The sequence below is a fragment of the Scyliorhinus canicula genome, chromosome 9 (assembly GCF_902713615.1).
Source record: "Scyliorhinus canicula chromosome 9, sScyCan1.1, whole genome shotgun sequence".
In the NCBI taxonomy this organism is placed as follows: domain Eukaryota; kingdom Metazoa; phylum Chordata; class Chondrichthyes; order Carcharhiniformes; family Scyliorhinidae; genus Scyliorhinus; species Scyliorhinus canicula.
In genome coordinates, this window is record NC_052154.1 from 69,691,324 (window position 1) to 69,712,661 (window position 21,338).

The following is a 21,338-nucleotide window of genomic DNA, read 5'->3' on the forward strand; positions in this document are numbered from 1 at the left end:
TCTCCTGTCCGCAATGGGCCGAGTGGCCAGCCATTTTAGGCCGGTCCCGCCAGCGTAACAACAGGCACTTACCGGTGGGACTTAGTTGCGGGGCGGCCCCCGTGGTCCTTTGGGGGGGGGCACGGGGGGATCTGGCCCCGGGAGTTGCCCCCACGGTGGCCTGGCCCGTGATCCACATGTGTCAACTTCTGCCAGCCGACAGAGGCCCTTCGGCGCCAGTTGGCGTGGCGCCAAGCCCCTTCCAAGCCGGCAGGCATGGTGCAAACCACTCCGGAGCCGGCCTAGCCCCTGAAGGTGCGAAGGATTCCGCACCTTCAGGGCGGCCCTTGCCGGAGTGGTTCACGCCACTCTTTCGCGCTGGAGTTGCCCGTCCCGAAGAAGCCCGCCCACGATTTTTACCCTGGTTGGAGAGTTTGGAACCAGGAGGCACCATTTCAGAGTAAGGGAGATGCCAATTAGGACCACAGTGAGGAGAATTCCTTTTACTCTGAGGGTTGTGAATCTTTGCAATTCTCTACCCTGGAGGGCATTGGAAGTTCAGTCATTGAGTGTGTTCAAAACAGAAATTGACAGATTTTGAAATACCAAAGACATGAAGCGATATTTGTTTTCCATAGAATTTACAGTGCAGAAGGAGGCCATTTGGCCCATCGAGTCTGCACCGGCTCCTGGAAAGAGCACCACATCCAAGGTTAACACCTCCACCCTATCCCCATAACCCAGTAACCCCACCCAACACTAAGGGCAATTTTGGACACTAAGGGCAATTTATCATGGCCAATCCACCTAACCTGCACATCTTTGGACTGTGGGAGGAAACCGGAGCACCCGGAGGAAACCCACGCACACACGGGGAGGATGTGCAGACTCCACACAGACAGTGACCCAAGCCGGAATCGAACCTGGGACCCTGGAGCTGTGAAGTGATTGTGCTACCACAATGCTACCGTGCTGCCCTATAGAGATAATGTGGGGTAAAAGGCATCAAAGTTGGTGAACAGCCTTGTACCATATTGGTGATCCACACTGAATGGTGGAGCAGGCTCGATGGGCTGAATGGCCAACACCTACTATTATATTCCTCTGTTCCTCATTATTTCAGCTGAAAAGCTCTAGTTTTCTAGTTATTAGTTATCCTGATTTGCTTTTTGCAGTTACTTGTTTTCAGATATTGACGTGTGGAGGTTTAGATGTGAGTTGTCCCTTTATTGTTTCTAATATAGGATCAGCAAGTGTTAAATATTGTTGTAATATCTGTAAAGAGCTAGGAACTAATTAGCTAGGAACTAATTGTTATGTGTAAGCGCTCATTTAATGGCGGCACTAGAGACTGATTCGTTGTGTAACCGGTCCTTCTTGTGTACAAAGCAGTATGGTGTTACATAAACATTTTTCATCTTTCCAAGCTCAAAGCGTGATTATTACCAACATCTGGGAGCCAAAAGGCACAAGAACACATCGCAGCAAGTTTTTAATATGGAACCATGCATTGACTCTCCTCCTTCAAAACAATTCATTTAGCAGACATATTTTATATTACGTATAAACTCATCTAAAATGTGAGGGCAGAATTGTTGTGTTAAGCACACTGAGATAACACGGGCTGCAACTGGATGCAACTATAACTGAAAGATACTCCAGACCTTGAAGTCAGTTCAATTTGATTTATTGAACCAGTAGCACAGTTAGCTCAGTTCTCTGTGAGTTCGACTCTCTGCTCACCTAAGTGTGATTACTCTGTCTGACTGAACCAGACTAGCTCTTAGCCACGTACTGTATGCATTACGTGATATATGCACCGGACTCAATCTGTAGATGTCCCCAGTGGAAAGAGATGGAGTGTGAATGCCTCATGCCTTTTATACTGGGAAACCACCCCCAAGTGTTCTGCCTGCTGATTGGTTATGTCCTGTTCTTTGTGTTCATTAGCTGCCTGTCTGTATCTCATTATGTTCATGTCTGCATATCATGACATCCCCCTTTTGAAATATTTTTCTGTAGCATATGTGAAAGTATTTACATGTGTAGGCCGGAAAACTAACTTATTTGCATACAATGGCAGCTGGGAACATATGTACATGTGAAAACAGGTGTCTAATGTGCGAAAACAGAACATAGTAAACAAAGCAAATGTTCATAAGTCCAGTCTAAGGGGCTTGCATCTGATCCTGGTCAACCGCCGGTGAGGTGGTGGTGGGGACAACGTCGCCTTGATAGGCGGGTTTGAAGCCGGACTGGTGGCCTCATGGTTCGAGATATCAGGAGGTGGCACAATAGCAGATGGAAACAACGAAGAATGTGGTTGCGGGCGGGCAACTGCACAGTGCCCGTCTGTTTCGCCGCACAACAGAGCCATCAGCCATACGCAGAACATACGATCGATGAGCAGCCTGTCGAACAAAAACAGCTGGAGCTGACCAGCCTCCATCAGGTAGCTTGATTCGAACAGCATCCGCCGGGGATAGCACAGGCAAATCGGGGGCATCAGTGTCATAGCCCTGCTTTTGCCGATCCCTGAGTTTCTGCACCTTCTGCAGCACCGGAAGGTGATCCAGGTCAGGCAAGTTTATGGCTGGAAGAGTCGTCCGCAGGTCCCTGTTCGTCAGGAGTTGAGCTGGTGACATGCCGATAGACAGAGGGGTTGCCCTGTATGCAAGCAGCGCAAGGTTTGACGTCAGAAGCAGAATCCACGGCCTTGCAGATGAGCTGCTTCACTATGTGCACCCCTTTCTCAACCTTCCCGTTGGACTGCGGATAATGCGGGCTGGAAGTGACGTGATGAAACTGATATAACTGACAAATCTTGACTACTCTTGGCTGCTGAAGCAAGGACCGTTGTCACTCATGACAGTGAGTGGATACCATGCCTGGAGAACGTCTCCTTACAGGCCTTGATGATGGTCTTGGATGTGAGGTCTGAGAGCTTCACGATCTCTGGCTAGTTGGAAAAATAATCAATGATTAACACATTATCACGACCATTGGCATGAAAGAGGTCGATGCCCACCTTGGACCACGGGGAGGTCACGATTTTGTGCTGCTGAAGTGTCTCCTTGCTCTGTGCTGGCTGGAGGACCATATTTGAGATGTCCTGACTAATCCCAGGCCGGTAGACAGCTCGCTTGGCTCTGCGCCTGCACTTCTCGACACCCAGATGTCCTACGTGGATTTTCTGGAGCACCAAGCTCAGGAGATTGAGCGGAATGACAATGCGGTCCAGCTTGAGGAGGATACCATCAACCACCGTCAGGTCGTCCTGCATATTGAAGAACTGAGGGCACTGCCCTTTTTGCCAGCCATTGGCGAGATGGCACATGGCACGCTGTAGAAAGAAGAGGGTCTTTGGCTGTCTCGTCGCGAACGCGGATCACCTTTTCATCCGACGCTGGGAGGTTGCTGGCCCACAGCTGCACCTTGATTCGATCTGTTGGATGAATGCCAGCAGGTCAGCAGGCAAGGTTGTGGAGCGGGACAAGGCATCCGCAATAATGAGCTCCTTGCCAGGCGTGTACACGAGTTCAAAGTCGTACCTTCTGAGTCTGAGGAGGATGCGCAGCAGCCGGGGCGTCATGTCGTTCAGGTCTTTGTGGATAAGGTGGACCAGAGGCCTGTGGTCCATCTCGACGGTGAACGTCGGCAGGCCGTAGGCATAATCGTGGAACTTGAGAATTCCAGTGCGAAGGCCCAGGCATTCCTTTTCAATTTGGGCATACCGCTGCTCGGTGGGTGTCATCGCCTGTGATGCGTAGGCCACCGGTGCCCAGGATGGGGTGTAATTGCGCTGGAGCAACACTGCGCCGATGACGTCCTGGCTCGCATCTGTCGAGATTTTTGTTTCCCTGTCAGGGTCAAAAAATGCCAATACAGGTACAGTGGTGAGCTTGGCTTTCAGCTCAAAACACTCTGCCTGATGAGCTGCCTGCCACTCAAAGGCAGTAGACTTTTTCACGAGGTGTCTGAGGGCCATGGCATGTGAGGCCAGGTTGGGATAAACTTGTCCAAAAGGTTTACCATGCCTAGGAATTGCAGCACCGCCTTCTTGTTTTCAGGGGTCTTCATGGCTTCGATGGCCTTGACCTTGTCTGTGTCCGGGCGCACACCCTGCTGAGATATCTGGTCACCTAAGAACTTAAGTGTCGACATGTCAAAGCAACACTTGGCCCTGTTCAGCTTCAGGCCATTGGCATGATACGGCGGAATACCTGCTGGAGATGAGATATGTGCTCTTCACGGGTTGTGGACCAAATGATAATGTCATCCACATACACACGAATCCCTTCAATGCCCTCCATCGTCTGCTCCATGATTCTATGGCAGATCTCCAAGGCCGAGACAATGCCGAAAGGCATACGATTATAGCAGTACCTGCCAAACGGTGTGTTGAAGGTGCAGAGCCTTCTGCTCGACTCATCCAGCTGGATTTGCCAGAATCCATGTGACGCATCTAACTTTGTGAAAAACCGGGCGTGTGCCATCTCACTGGTGAGCTCCTCCCCCTTCGGGATGGGGTAGTATTCCCACATTATATTCTGGTTGAGATCCTTGGGGTCAATGCAGATGCGCAGCTCCCCCGAAGGATTTTTTACACATACCATCGAGCTGACCAGTCAGTCGGATCTGTAACTTTGGAGATGATGCCCTGGTCCTGAAGATCCTTTAGCTGCGCCTTCAGGCGCTCCTTCAGTGGAGCCGGGACCCTGCGTGGTGCGTGGACCACAGGCGTGGCATCAGGCCGCAGCAGGATCTTGTACCGATATGGCAGAGTGCCCATCCCGTCAAACACATCCAGATACTGAGCGAGGATGTCGTCAATGCCGGCTTGAAGATCCACGTTGGGGGAGGTTATTGTGTAGACCCGCTGCACAAGGTTCAACTGTTTGCATGTCTGTGCGCCGAGCAGGGAGGCCCTGTCTGGCTTGACGATTTCAAACCTTAGCCTTGCGTGAATGCTCCTGTCGGAGATGAGCAGATGGCAGGATCCCAGTGCTGTGATGGTATTGCCGTTATAGCCCAGGAGCTGGCAGGCTGCTGGAAAGAGCTTGGGTGGCTTCTTGATGTGGTTGAAATCTGTCTGTGAAAGGAGATTGGCAGAAGCACCTGTGTGCAGCTTGAACTGGATAGAGCATTGATTTACTCATAACACCGCACGCCGTTCGTCCACAGAATCCACAGTGAGGATGGGCAGGCTCTGTGATGATGTCGGTGAGGCATGTTCATGTGTGGTAATGATGCCCACATGAAAGGGGGACTCCATGCAATCGTCCTCTGGATCCGTTGTACTGCCAGGATCAGACTCCTGTAAACCTTGTTGGACACTCCGAACGCATCTGTGTTGGAGTTGGGAATGCTGGTCCTTGACTGGTGGTGCAGACCTGCACATGGCTGCATAGAGTCACGGCTTTCCGCAATTTAAACATCGCCTGCCTCTTGCAGGGCAGTGTTTCTTTAAGTGGGCGGTGCTGCAGTTCGGGCACGTAATGACGTTGTTCCGCTCCGTGCGTCATCGCACATGCGCAGTGCGGTCAGCAGACGTTCGCCCCTGTGCAGTGTGGTGATTGGCCACTTTGTTATCCCATTCGCATCGCGCATGTGTGGGGTTCCGGGAAGAGTGTGCAAAATGGTCGCTTTCATCAATGCTGAGGCGCTGCATCCGGGCATGGCCTGCACACTCTCTGCCTCGTGGGAGGCAAGTTTCTCATTTTCAGCCGATTTGTATTGGGAATACCGATTTTTGGCGTGTTCATGCACTGTACATGTTTCCATCGCGACTGACAGGGTCATATGCTTGATTTTTAAAAGCTGCTCTCTCAGAGGATCAAAATGAACTCCAAAAACGATTTGGTCTCCGATCATGGAGTCAGTAATATCACCAAAGTTGCAGGACAGTGCTAGTAGACGGAGATTAGTTAAGAAGGAGTTGAAAGATTCATCTTTACCTTGTAGGCGTTGTTTGAATATATAGCGCTTGAAGATTTCTTTGGTGTCCACTTCACAATGACTATCAAACTTGTCCAGGATGAAACTTTGTCTTGTCCTGGCCTTCGGTGAAGTTAAACGAGTTGAAGAGTTGGATGGCTTGATCACCCGCAGTTGAGAGGAGAAGGGCGATCTTTCTGGCATCAGATGCACCCTCGAGGTCTGAGGCTTCGATGTACAGCAGAAACCTTTGCTTGAAAGTCCGCCAGTTGGCACTGAGATTGCTGGAGGTCCGCAGCTGTTGAGGAGCCTGGATCTTCTCCATGGTGCCAGGATACATTTGCTGGTCGTCACGGAACAGATTGAGGTAAACCACCTAGGGATAGCAGACTTCTGGTACCATGTTGTGTTAAGCACAATGAGATAACACGGGCTGCAACTAGATGCAGCTTTAACTGAAAGATACTCCAGACCTGGAAGTTAGTTCAATTTGATTTATTGAACCTGTCACACAGTTAGCATAGTTCTCTGTGAGTTCGACCCTCTGCTAATTCAAGTGTGATCACTCTGACTGAACCAGACTAGCTCTTAGCCACGTGCTGGAGGTGTGATGTGATATATACACCTGACTCACTATGTAGACGTCCCCAGTGGAAAGAGGCAGAGTGTGAGTGCCTTGTGCCTTTTATAGTGGGAAACCACCCCCAAGTGTCTGCCTGCTGATTGGTTATGTCCTGTTCTTTGTGTTCATTAGCTGCCTGTCTGTATCTCATTATGTGCATGTCTGCATATCATGACAGAATGGGCCAAGAGGTCGGGTGGTCAATTATCAATGAAAGTACACCCTTGCAGTTTGTGGTCCGTAACAGCAGGTCAGTACTTTCCAGTTCATTTGAAGATGATCACCAGGGTCTGACTGAGGTCGAAATGCACATATTTGCCTCTAATTGTCTATCCATTGACAACAAAAATCATGAGGGAAGGTCAAGGAAGATTGCGAAACTTGCACTCACAGTGAACATCAGCTGACAACCGCCAAGGATATAATCCAAGAAGGAGTAATCTCTGGTTACCTGAAACAAATAAAGTCACAACTGTGAACACTTGTCTGGCCCTGTTTACATATCTTAAAATAATTTACCAGCTGTATACATAATGAGTTAATTTACACATTATTATAATCACAGGTCATGCTATTTGAGGCAATCTTCACATATCATTTACATAATTAGTGTGCTAAAAGCTGTTCAAATCTTATTAAAATAGACGGTTAGTTGCTAACCTTCTCATGCAATTAGATTTTGAACAAAAGGGCTGCATTTTAATGATAGAAAACCTTTACCTTGCAGGATTTAACGACAATTATTCCGGAATTCTTATAGTTCTTTTTCTTTTTTTGTTTCTTGGAATTAATACATTCGAATTCGACCTGTGAGGAGGAGAGGAGGGTCTCTTTAGAAAGATTTGAAGATTTACCTACTAAAGCGCATTTTGGTATCGTCGGTTTTCAAACTGGAAATAATGGATTTTGTTTTAAAAAGAGCAGACTAGTTGAAGAATTAAGTGGCACAATCAATTCAACATTTGTGTCACTGGACCCCAGAGGGAGCCAGTACCTTCCCCCCATTATACAATATGCATCTCCTGCCAGCTGATCATAGGCAGCAAGCAGATGGTGGTCATGGAAATATCTGTGGGGCACAACACCTCAACCCATTACTGGAGAAAACCAGAGAGGGATTAGAAGCAAGAAGATAAAATTACAGGAGCACGGCAGCAGAACATTTTACGGACCCTCCTGCTGCGGGAACTGTCCCAGACGGGACAGAAAATTTGAAGGGCCGTTTAAAGGTCCATTGACCTCGGGCGAGAATTTCCAGTCTTGGGCCAGGTGCTTACAGTGAGCTGGTAGCAGTTTTATTCTTCATGTTTTTTTATACATTTAAAGTACGCAATCCTTTTTTTTCCAATCAAGGGGCAATTTAGCGTGGCCAATTCACCTACCATGCACATCTTTTGACTGTGGGGGTGAGACCCACGCATACAAAGGGAGAATGCGCAAACTCCACACAGACAGAGACCTGGGGCCGGGATCGAACCCAGGTCCACGGCACTGTGAGGCAGCAGTGCTAACCACTGCGCCACCCCTGTCGTCCTGATTCTGTGTGTTTTAAGGGTAAAGAATTAAATTAATTTTTGTTAAAAAAAGGGCTAGTCCCTAGCTGTACTGCATATGGTTGCTCCATTGAAAAAGGGACATCAAAGCCACAGAGAGTGTAGAACCAGAGGGGGCTGGTTTAGCACACTGGGCTAAATCGCTGGCTTTTAAAGCAGACCAAGGCAGGTCAGCAGCACGGTTCAATTCCTGTATCAGCCTCCCCGAACAGGCGCCGGAATGTGGCGACTAGGGGCTTTTTACAGTAACTTCATTTGAAGTCTACTCATGACAATAAGCGATTTTCATTTCATTTAATTTCAGAACGTAGAATACTGCCAGGGATGAAAAACCATAGCTATAAGGATAGAATTGAGGTCCCAAAACTACATCCATTTGAATAAAGAAAGCTTTCACGAGAAATTAAGATTCAGTGACCAAGAAAAAACGATTTCTTCCGATTGGGGCGAGTCATCAATTAGAATTGGCCAGTAGGAGACGTTCTTTCCACAGGTGGCTTTTGGAGTGTTGAACACTTTGCCACGGCAGAAACAACTCCATCTTTTAAAGATAAAATTGAATAAACATTGAAGCACAGGAAGATACAAGAGCTATGGAGAACATACATGACATTGGGATTAGTTTGAGCTTGTTCTAGCGTAGAACCACATAGACACAAAGAACCAAATGACTTCCTCCTGTGCTATAAATGTCTATGGCTCTGTGACGATGTGTGGCCAAGCAGCTTCTGGTCTGTGGCCAGGTATGGTATAAAGAGACTCAGCATTTTCCAACTTCTGGAACAAGCAGTCTGCCATTATTTCAATATTATGAACAACAGAGGGCAGCACGGTGTTGCAGTGGTTAGCACGAAGACTGCGGCGCTGAGGACCCGGGTTCGAATCCCAGCCCTGGGTCACTGTCTGTGTGGAGTTTGCACATTCTCCCCATGTCTGCGTGGGTTTCACCCCCACAACCCAAAGATGTGCGTGGATTGGCCACGCTAAATTGCCTCTTAATTGGACAAAAAAATAATTGGATACTCTAAATTTAAAAAATATATATTACGAACAAAATATTATTTCACTTTTCAAGAGTGCAATCTTATCTGTTGGAAGCGAGTGGGAGTTGGGTTCACAGGATAATACAGCATAGAAGAGGCCCTTTGGCCCATCAAGTCAGTACCAACACATGAAAATCACATGTCCTGTCCACCTAATCCCATTTGTCAGCACTTGGTCCATAGCCTTGAATGTTATGTTGTGCCAAGTGCTCATCCAGGTACTTTTTAAAGGATGTGTAGCAACCTCCCAGGCAGTGCATTCCAGACCGTCAACACCCTCTGGGTAAAAAAACTTTTCTTCAAGTCCCCCCAAACCTCCTGCCCCATCAACTTGTGTCCCCTTGTAACTGACCCTTCAACTAAGGGGAAGTGCTGCACGCTGTCCATGCCCCATCATAATCTTGTACAATTTGCAAATATTTATCCTTCAGTAGAGCATGTTCTCTTTTCAGATGGTGGTTATCCTGATGAATCTTCCCATTTTCTATTTGCATTTTATTGCTCTATGCAACCTTCTATTCTTTTATTCTTTTAATTACTTTTATGCGCTCCAAATGTTTTCACTTTTATCCCTGCTTTTTAATGAAAATCCAGCTTGAGCATCCTGCCTCCTCGCTCTTTATTTCTTCTGTTGATTCAGACACAGTGAAGGACTGATTTATCTTTCAGATACACAGGGAAGAGCTACTGCCAAAAGACTAATCTATCTCTCCCTCCCTCTTTACAGCTGCCAAGGAGATTGCCGTGGATGGCATACCTCGGGCGGGATTCTCCGACCCCCCCCGCCGGGTCGGAGAATCATCGGGGGGTTGGGGGGGGGGGGGGGGGGGGGGGGCGTGAATCCCGCCCCGCCGCTCTGACGCCGGCAGCCGAATTCTCCGGCGCCAGTTTTTTGGCGGGGCGGGGATCGCGCCGCGCCGGTCAGGGGCCGTTGGCAGTGGCCATCCCGGCGATTCTCTGGTCCCCGATGGGCCGAGCAGCTGCCCGTTTTCGGCCAGTCCCGCCGGCGTGGATTAGACCAGGTCTGTACTGGCAGGACCTGGCTCTGAGGGCGGCCTGTGGAGGCCTCGGGGGGGGGGCACGCGGGGGGGGGGGGGGATCTGGCCCGGGCGGGGAAGGGGCACGGTGGTCTGGCCCGTGATCAGGGCCCACCGATCTGCGGGCAGGCCTGTGCCATGGGGGCAGTCTTTCCCTCCGCGCTGGCCTGTGTAAAGCTCCGCCATGGCCGGCGCGGAGAAGAAAGCCCTGCGTATGAACAGGAAATACGGCAGCGGTTCTGGGAACACGCTGGCGCTCCTGCGCATGCGCCAATTCGCACCGGCTGGCGGAGGCCCTTCGGCACCGGTTCCACTCCAGCGCCGGCCTAGCCCCCAGAAGTGCGGAGGATTCCACAACTTCCGGTAGGCCCGATGCCGGAGTGGTTCACGCCACTCTTTGGCCCCGGTACAGCCCGCCCGCCAGTTGGGGGAGAATCCCGGCCCTCATGTTTGAAAAGTTTCAAGGACTTTTGACATGGTCTCACACGGGAGACTGGTAAGATGCCATGGAATTCAGAGCAATTTGGCAAATTGGATCCAAAATTGGCTTTGTGGCAGGAGGCACAGGGTGATGGTCGAATGTTGTTTTATGACTGGAAGCTTGTGCCCACTGGTGTTCCACAGGGATCGGTGCTGGGTCCTTTGCTGTTTGTAGTGTACATTGATGATCTAGATGTGAATATGGAGGGTATAATCAGAAAATTTGCGGGGGGGGGGGGGTACGATTCACGCAACGCTGGTCACCGGCGAATCGGCACCATGTTGCGTCGGGGCCGATGCGGAGAAGGAAAGTGCTTATGTGCGGGTTCGTGACGGCCGCAGGGCGCATGTGCAGACCCGCGGTGCCCGTTTGATGCCCGTATCGGCAGCTGGAGCTGCGTGAGTCACTCCAATGCCGTGCTGGCCCCTTGTAGGCCTCAGGATCGCTGCCCCTGGGTGCCTGTTGACGCCATCGTACTCTTAGCATCAACTCTTAGCCTCAGGATCAGAGGTTCCCACCCCAACATCTTCCAAACATTGAGCTGAAACATTGGGTGAGATTATCCGTTGGCCGACGCTGAAATCGGGAAAGGCGATTGGGGGAGAATTGGTTTTGACACCAGGTTCACGGCAAATCGCAATTCTCCGATGCCTCGACAGTGGCGTCAATGCGTTCCACTCCGCACGTACAGTAACGGGGTCTGCAATCATTAGCAGGCCTGACCCTTCTCCAGGGCCTCTGCATTCTCCGCCTCTACTGGGGGGAAATTCCCGCTGGGGAGGTTCACTTGTGCTTTTGATATTGAGAAACAGGCGTCATGGCTGATGAGGGAGAGAGAAATAGGACACGGAGAAATAGGACCTTGGGCTGCCAGTCCTGGCACTGGCCGGGCCGGCTGGGTGAGATGGGCCGTGGTGACCCCCCCATGAGACTGGGGCTTTGTCCAGGCATGGACTGCCATTGCCACGCTTATAAGGCAGACAGCTTGCTGCGCACACCACTGACCACCCACCTTGGTCCCTGATTCCGCAGAGTGACACTGGTCGTATGGGTGCCCCACCCCATACCCCACTCTCCAGCCCTCCACCTCCGCACCGCACCCTCCACCATAACCAAACCCCCTACCGGCCGCCACCTGCCAGCAAAGCATCACACACCCCGCCCAAGGGCAACGCCTACAGCAGCCCCTAAAATGGGGCACCGGGCAGGAGCCGCGGAGCTTACCACTGGCAAGGGCAGTGCCAGCCGACGGTACCCCTGGCAGCAGGGACGGGAACCAGGGCCAGAGGTCCCATGGTGCCGGGCACCGACAGGGGAGGGGGGCATGCAGGGTCCGCAATGCTAACCAGGGCCACCATGTAGCCCAGTCGATCAGGTTGGGCAGGGGGGTGCGCACCATGCGAATATGTCGGGTTTTACCCCTGCAGACAATGGATATTGGAATTCAACCAGCAATGGTGGCCTTTCGCCTAGTGACCGCAGCCCTGGGTGATGCACTGTGATTGTCTGAGCTGGAGCTGCTCAAAGAGGAGGAAACTGCAGCAGTGGAGCCTGCCTCAGAGGAACAGGTGGCAGCCCTGAGGACGGAGAGCCAGCCACCCAACAGGCTGAGGAGGAGGTGCAAAGGAAGTGCTGCATGAGGCCTCGTGTGTACTTGCAGCACCTGTCATTCGAGGATCAGCTGGACCGGGCATGCCATCGAAGACACCGAATGAGCAGGGGGACAGTGCGACCTATCTGCCGGATCATGAAGCACCTGGTTCCACGGGGGAATGGTGGAGGACACCAGCTACCGGTGGCCATCAAGGTGACGGTCGCCATGAACCTTTACGCCACAGGTGCGAGCTGAGCTAACCCCCGAGGTTTCCATGTCACTTGGCACTACCAGTCCTGGAGGCCCGCTGCCATCCTGACCAGGGTCTATATGCTCATGGCCATGGAGCACAGGGAGTGGACCACCTTCGTCTGGCACTGCGCCACATCACGTTGCAACTGTGCCACCAACTTTTGGGTGTATGCTATATCAGTGAATGACTGTGCATCTCCCTCTGGGACTGGGCCACCTCCCTCTGTGTCTGTGCAACATCGGTCAGCTGTGACTGGGCCACGCTCAGTAGCGCCGCTGCAATGTTCAGGTGTCCCTGGCACATGGCTGCCCGTAACAGGGCTGCCCTGTCATGGGCCTCGGTCACCACCTGCACAGAGTGCCCCACGCCTTGAACTTTCTAATCCATGGCCGAAACTCTCGCCCTTAAGGCCTCCACAGCGGACCTGCACAGTATTGGCCTGGGCGGTGTGCATGTCCGGCACCACCTCCTGCTCCTCCAAGTGGTTGGGGGGGGCAGAAAACGCACAGCAGTAGACAGTCCATCATATGCAGCCCAGGGGCTGTTTACCTGGTGGCTTCAGTGGCCAGGGCACCTGGCCATGGCGGTCGGTATGGGCACTGGCATGTGATGCAGGATTGGGTTTCAGCCACCAGGTGGGGGGTATAGGGTAATGGGTGTGTGGGATTGGAGTTGGTGCCAGGGCTGCCTACTCACTCTCGCTGTCCTGAGGTCATGCAGTTTTTCCGGCACTGCTGACCAGTATGGATGGTGTTGCCCACGGTGCTGACTACATCTGCCACCTACGTCTTGGCACGATGAATGGCCTCCTTCCACCCTGGGGTACAGGGTCGCCCGTCTCTTTTCTACAGCATCTAGCAGGGTATCCAGTTCCGCGTCAGTGAATCTCAGGGCCATGCGTCTTGCTGCCATCTTGTTGGCTGGGATAGTGTGTATGTGGGGTGTGCGGTGTGTATGTGCGGCTGCAGCTTATGAGCCTCCAGAGTGTCAATCACGGACCTGGTGAATCCGGCTCTGTTTTTCATTGGAATTGATTGTGTTCCACGTGGTACCGGTGCTAGAGCAGCACGGTAGCACAGTTGATAGCACTGTTGCTCCACAGCACCAGGGTCCCAGGTTCAATTCCCGGCTTGGGTCACTGTCTAAGCGGAGTCTGCACGTTCTCCCCGTGTCTGCGTGGGTTTCCTCCGGATGCTCCGGTTCCCTCCCACAAGTCCCAAAGACATGCTAGTTAGGTGAATTGGACATTCTGAATTCTCTCCCCTCTGTGTACCCGAACAGGCGCCGGAATATGGCGACTAGGGGATTTTCACAGTAACTTCATTGCAGTGTTACTGTAAGTGACAATAAGTATTATTATTAACGGTCAGAATCGGTCCAGGTGCGGCGCCAGTTTTGCTGTCTTAGACGTCCGCAAATCCTGCCCCAGCGCCTCAGGAATGGAGAATCCGGACGATTAACACGATTTCCCTGTCCATAAATGCTGCCTGACATGCGGAGTGAATCCAGTCAATTCTGTTTTTGTGTTCTGATTGTAGACACCATTTAATAGGCTATTTGTCTTGATATCAGACAATTCTCAGGTGAAATTCTTACAACGCAAGCGAATAATGTTTGTGTTTTAGTTGTAAGAAAGGTCTGGGAAAAGAAGCCGGAAAGATCAAGAAGGGAAAATAATAGATACTCGAGAACAAGTGTACAATAATGCTGGCACAAATGGCGGGTTCAAATTAATTTGATTAAAGATAGTGCACAGCATGACATCGGTGAGTCAGTTGAGCGAAGGTCCATGCTTTATGTTAACTTATTATTTTATGGGATGTGGGCGTAGCTGGTAAGGTCAGCATGTGTTGCCCACCCCTCATCACCCTTGAACTGAGTAGCTTGCCAGGCAATTTCAGAGGGCAGTCAAGAGTCAACTACATTTCTCCGAAGTGCATCTGGAGTTACGTCCAGGCCAGACCAGGTAAAAGCAGCAGATTTCCTTCCCTAAAGGACATTAGTGAACCAGATGGGTTCTTATGATAATTCGGCCACCACCATAAAGGTGAGTTCTCAATTCCAGATTTATTAATTGTATTTAAATTCCACCAGCTGCCATGGTGGAATTTGAACCTGTGGGCCAAGAGCATTAGCCTGGCCTCTGGATTACTGGACCAGTGACATTAACACTACGCCACAATCTCCCCCAAAGATGGAAGTGCAGAGCCTTAGATGCTGACAACTGTATTCTGCTAGGTTCCATGATTCAATGAAAGGTTGTTCAAATTCTTTACAAATGGATGATGGAGACAGAGTTGTGGCTGGTATTTAAACTTGGCCTGAAGGAACAGATTTTGTCAACAGTGCAAGGCATATAATTGTGCTCCTGATCCAGTTGGATCGCTCAGCAAGTCTGGCAGAGTTTAATACTGCCAAGAACTCTTGCTTGGCCTTGCCAAATACCCAACAATGAATGATTCTATCTATGAATGAATCACACCTGGAAAGAATTGGTCTTCCACAACATTCAGTGAGAGTGACTATTTATAATATGGGCAGTAAACCGCAATGGGAAAAACATGGTTATAGAATATAAATCAAAAGATTTAGGAATAGCGAAAATATGCTTTATTGCTTAATAGGAGTGTGCTCTATGGGAGGAATAGTGACATTTCTATAAATTGATGGAAATGTAATATCGAATTATCTATCATTAATAATGACCACTAAAATAGAAAAGTGTAGACTGCCATGTAATACAAAGTTTTGAATACCAAAAACTAACAGCAGGAACAGGTGAGCTGAACTTTCAAGCCTGTCCCACCTTTATGGGGCGCAATTCTCCCAAAAGGAGACAAACAGCCGACGCCGGAGTGAAACCCGGAGTGTTTCACTCTGGCGTCGGAGGCCGCTCCTCGCCTCGCCCCCCCCCCCGGGCTAGGAGCGGCGGCAGTGAAATTCGCGCGCCGGGCCTTGATGCTTGCGTCAAAGCAGCACGCCGGGAATTACGCAGCCGGTGACGCCTAAGTGACATCAGCCGCGCATGCGCAGGTTGCCGTCTTCCCCTCTGCTGCCCCACAAGACATGGCGGCTTGATCTTGCGGGGTGGCGGAGGGAAAAGAGTGCGTCTTTTAGAGACGCTGGCCTGATGATCGGTGGGCACCGATCGCGGGCCAGATACCTCCTGTTCATGCCCGTGGTGCTCGATCCTCCCTCCGCCCCCCACAGGCCCCACACATAGCGGTCGCGCGCTGTTCACGCCAGCGGCGACCAGGTGTGGTTGGCTCCGGCGTGAGCCGGTCAGGTTTGGCAGGCCGCTCGGCCCATCCGGGCCGGCAAATCGCCGGTCGTAGAAACAGCGAGCGACGATTCTCCGAGTGGCCTGTCGCAAAACGCGACACGCCATTTTGGGGGGGTGGGAGAATCGCGGGGGGGGGGTGGTGCCAGGGCGGCGTGACGTGATTCGCCCCGCCCTCCCGCGATTCTCCCACCCAACGTGGAGGGCAGAGAATCGCGCCCATGATGTCTGTAGCATCATGCTAGACATTTCCTATCCCCCTCCCAAACAGCCGTTTGATCTCTTGGGAGAGGGAAAAAAAAAGAAAACCTCAGGACAAAAATACATTGGAAAATTCCCCTCTAAACCCCTCAGGCAATTGAAAGTAGTCCAGGAAATCAATTGCTCCATATTTTATTGATGCTATGCACCAGACCCTGAGTCACATCAAGTGATTATGTGAGGTAAAATGTTGTTCTTCAATGAAAGACAGAACTACAATCTACAATATGGGACATGCAAAGGGTTAAAGGCTTTGCACAAGAAAATATATTGAAATTAATTTTGTGACAGACCTGAGTCACTGCCTAAATACAGTAACAACATCACCTTAAAATTCCAGGTATCCGAACCTAAGCTCCATTGAGCATTTCATTCATCCTCTGAGAAGCACAAAGCAATAACTCATTCATGTGTAATTATTACCTATGTACCCATGGAACGCACTGAGGTGTCAACCTTTCCAACCACACAAGTTTATTTTAAGATTTAGACAGATTCCTTTGAGACAGGGAGGTCTTCAACCAGTTTCTCACAACTAGGAGAGCTATTTCAATGATTTCACACCATTCTTAATAAACTAAGTTTTTTTCTTAAAACAAGAACTGAAATCTACCCCATTCCCGTCTGAAACGCTTCAGAATAGTGAGGTGGGCATCTTTAAGGATCTGATTCTCAGATGTTTTAATGAGTAGCTGTTTTAGTTGCGGAGTACTACAATTGAACAACCACTTACATTTATGGAACGCCCTTCATCTATAAATGTTGCAACATGCTTTTTGGCATTTACTGCAAGGAGAATGGAATATAAAAGTCGGGAGGTTTTACTGCAGCTGTACAGGTGACACTGCATCTGGAATACTGTGGAAAGTTTTGGCCTCCTTATTTGAAAAATATACATAATTGTTTGAGCAGTTCAGAGGAGGCTCACCCATCTCATTCATCAGATGATGGGCTTAGCTTATGAAGAAAAGGTTGGACAGGTTGGATCTATACCGACTGGTGTTTAGAAGAGTGAGATGTGATCTTATTGAAACATATATGATCCTGAGGGGAGTTGTTCGGGTTGATGGGGGGAGGTGGGTCGTTTCCACTTGCGGCAGAGAAAGGACTGGGGGATACAGTTTAAAAATAAGAGGTCTACCGTTTAAAATGGGAACAAAAGAAATCTTTCCTCTCTCAGGGCTATTAATCTATGGAATTCTCTTCCCCAGAAAGCAGTGGAGGCGGGGTCATTGAATTTATTCAAGAAACAGACAGATTTTTGATAGACACGGGAATCAACAGCAAAGTGGATTTAAGACACAATCAGTTCAACCATGAGCTTACTGAATGGTGGAGTAGGCTCGAAGGGCTGAATGGCCAATTCCTCCTCCTAAATTCGATGCTCCTATGCTTCATAAAAGAAACAGACATGGAAGGTGGTGCCACTGAGGGAGGGATTAAGGAAGTTTTAACAGGACGAGTGAGAAGAGACACAGGGGACATTAGGCCGGGCAGTTCAAAGACAGGACGGAGGGGCTCTCCCATCCAGGTCAAGGTATAAAATGAGATCAAACACAAAAGAACACAGTCAAAAGACTGAAGATTGCCGAGTGAGGAAATAAGCTGCAAGAAGGTTGTCGAGAAAGGGTGGGGGTGGGGGTAAAATCGTAGAGGGGTTTGAAGCAAAATACTTCAATTGAAAATAGAACATAGAACAGTACAGCACAGTACAGGCCCTTTGGACCACGATGTTGTGCCGACCATTTATCCTAATCTAAGATCAACCTAACCTACACCCCTTCAATTTACTGCTGTCCATTTGCCTATCCAAGAGTTGCTTAAAAGTCCCTAATGACTCTTACTCCACCACCTCTGCTGGCAGTGCATTCCACACACCTACCACCCTCTGTGTAAAGAACCTACCCCTTACATCTCCCCTATACATTCCTCCAATCACCTTAAAATTATATCCCCTCGTGACAGCCGTATCCGCCCTGGGGAAAATTCTCTGGCTATTCACTCTATCCATGCCTCGCATCACCTTGTACACCTCTAGCAAGTCACCTCTCTTCCTTCTTCGCTCCAGTGAGAAAAGCCCTAGCTCCCTCAACCTTTCTTCATAAGACACACCCTCCAGTCCAGGCAGCATCCTGGTAAATCTCCTCTGTACCCTCTCCAAAGCATCCACATCCTTCCTATAATGAGGCAACCAGATCTGGACACATAATTCTAAGTGTGGTCTAACTAGGGTTTATAAAGCTGCAGCAAAACCTCGCGGCTCTTAAACTCAATCCCACTGTTAATGAAAGTCAATACACCATACGCCTTCTTAACAACCCTATCAACCTGGGTGGCAACTTTGCCGGATCTATGGGCGAATTCTCCGCTCCCGGGAAAAATCGGGAGGGCCGTCGTGAACTCGGCCAGGTTTCACGACGGCCTCGGAGGCCGCTCCTCGCCCCCTATTCCATTCCCGACTGAAACGCTTCAGAATAGTGAGGTGGGCATCTTTAAGGATCTGATTCTCAGATGTTTTAATGAGTAGCTGTTTTAGTTGCGGAGTACTACAATTGAACAACCACTTACATTTATGGAACGCCCTTCATCTATAAATGTTGCAACATGTTTTTTGGCATTTACTGCAAGGAGAATGGAATATAAAAGTCGGGAGGTTTTACTGCAGCTGTACAGGTGACACTGCATCTGGAATACTGTGGAAAGTTTTGGCCTCCTTATTTGAAAAATATACATAATTGTGTGAGCAGTTCAGAGGAGGCTCACCCATCTCATTCATCAGATGATGGGCTTAGCTTATGAAGAAAAGGTTGGACAGGTTGGATCTATACCGACTGGTGTTTAGAAGAGTGAGATGTGATCTTATTGAAACATATATGATCCTGAGGGGAGTTGTTCGGGTTGGTGGGGGGGGGTGGGTCGTTTCCACTTGCGGCAGAGAAAGGACCGGGGGATACAGTTTAAAAATAAGAGGTCTACCGTTTAAAATGGGAACAAAAGAAATCTTTCCTCTCTCAGGGCTATTAATCTACGGAATTCTCTTCCCCAGAAAGCAGTAGAGGCGGGGTCATTGAATTTATTCAAAAAACAGACAGATTTTTGATAGACACGGGAATCAACAGCAAAGTGGATTTAAGACACAATCAGTTCAACCATGAGCTTACTGAATGGTGGAGCAGGCTCGAAGGGCTGAATGGCCAATTCTTCCTCCTAAATTCGATGCTCCTATGCTTCATAAAAGAAACAGACATGGAAGGTGGTGCCACTGAGGGAGGGATTAAGGAAGTTTTAACATGACGAGTGAGAAGAAGAGACACAGGGGACATTAGGCCGGGCAGTTCAAAGACAGGACAGAGGGGCCCTCCCATCCAGGTCAAGGTATAAAATGAGATCAAACACAAAAGAACACAGTCAAAAGACTGAAGATTGCCGAGTGAGGAAATAAGCTGCAAGAAATGAAATGAAAATGAAAATCGCTTATTGTCACGAGTAGGCTTCAAATGAAGTTACTGTGAAAAGCCCCTAGTCGCCACATTCCGGCGCCTGTTCGGGGAGGCTGTTACGGGAATCGAACCATGCTGCTGGCTTGCCTCGGTCTGCTTTCAAAGCCAGCAATTAGCCCTGTGAGCTAAACAAGAAGGTTGCCGAGAAAGGGTGGGGGTGGGGGTAAAGTCGTAGAGGGGTTTGAAGCAAAATACTTCAATTGAAAATAGAACATAGAACAGTACAGCACAGTACAGTACAGGCCCTTTGGCCCACGATGTTGTGCCGACCATTTATCCCAACCTAACCTACACCCCTTCAATTTACTGCTGTCCATTTGCTTATCCAAGAGTCGCTTAAATGTCCCTAATGACTCTTACTCCACCACCTCTGCTGGCAGTGCATTCCACACACCTACCGCTCTCTGTGTAAAGAACATCTCCCTTACATCTCCCCTATACATTCCTCCAATCACCTTAAAATTATGTCCCCCTCGTGACAGCCATTCCCTGGGGAAAATTCTCTCGCTCTCCACTCTAGCCATGCCTCGCATCACCTTGTGCACCTCTAGCAAGTCACCTCTCTTCCTTCTTCGCTCCAGTGAGAAAAGCCCTAGCTCCCTTAACCTTTCTTCATAAGACATGCCCTCCAGTCCAGGCAGCATCCTGGTAAATCTCCTCTGTACCCTCTCCAAAGCATCCACATCCTTCCTATAATGAGGCGACCAGATCTGGACACAATATTCCAAGTGTGGTCTAACTAGGGTTTATAAAGCTGCAGCAAAACCTCGCGGCTCTTAAACTCAATCCCTCTGTTAATGAAAGTCAATACACCATACGCCTTCTTAACAACCCTATCAACCTGGGTGGCAACTTTGCGGGATCTATGGGCGGAATTCTCCGCTCCCGGGAAAAATCGGGAGGGCCGTCGTAAACGCGGCCAAGTTTCACGACGGCCTCGGAGGCCGCTCCTCGCCCCCTATTCTCCCCTCCCAGCGGGGCTAGGAGCGGCGCTCCGTAAATCTCGGCCGCCAGGCGGCGCGCCGAGAGTGACGCGACGGCAGCGCCTATGTGACGTCAGCCGCACATGCGCAGGTTGGCCGGCTCCAACCCGCGCATGCGCGGCTGACGTCACCACGGCTGACAGCTCGAACCCGCGCATGCGTGGTGGCTGTCTTTCCCCTCAGCCGCCCCGCAAGACGTGGTGGCTTGATCTTGCGGGGCGGCGGAGAGGAAATAGTGCGTCCGATTGAGACGCCGGCCTGACGATCAGTGGGCACCGATCGCGGGCCTGTCCCCTCCCGAGCACAGTCGTGGTGCTCATTCCCCACCAGGCCCCCTACAAGCCCCAAAACGGGCATCTCACGGGGATTTCACGACAGCAGCGACCAGGTGTGGTTGCCACCGTCGTGAAACGGTCGCGAACGGCAGGCCGCTCGGCCCATCAAGGTTGGAGAATCGGCGGTCGCCGTGAAAAACGGCGAGCGGCGATTCTTCCAAGCGGGGTGTGGGAGAATCGCGGGGGGCGCCAGGGGGTCATGAAATTAGTCGGCGTGGGGAGCGGAGAATCACACCCTATGTACATGGACTCCAAGATCCCTCTGTTCCTCCACACTTCCAAGAATCCTGCCTTTAACCCTGGATTCAGCATTCAAATTCGACCTTCCAAAATTAATCACTTCACATTTATCTAGGTTGAACTCCATCTGCCACTTCCCAGCCCAGCTCTGTATCCTGTCAATGACCTGTTGTAACCTGCAACAGCCCTCAATGCTATTTACAACTCCCCCAACCTTCGTGCCATCGGCAAACTTACTAA

The 21,338-nt window shown here is 50.2% G+C and overlaps 1 protein-coding gene across 3 annotated transcripts in view; it reads right to left on the reverse strand.

Moving 5' to 3' along the window:
- The window catches only part of cpne2 (copine II), a 360,136-nt gene that overhangs the window by 247,240 nt on the left and 91,558 nt on the right, over positions 1-21,338 (reverse strand). For all 3 annotated transcript variants that reach the window (XM_038806867.1, XM_038806868.1, XM_038806869.1), the window contains exons 9-10: positions 7,259-7,345; positions 6,930-6,989 (exon numbers count right to left, since the gene is read on the reverse strand). In XM_038806867.1, the coding sequence (XP_038662795.1) occupies positions 6,930-6,989; positions 7,259-7,345 (147 nt within the window). The remainder of the gene's footprint in view (positions 1-6,929; positions 6,990-7,258; positions 7,346-21,338) is intronic.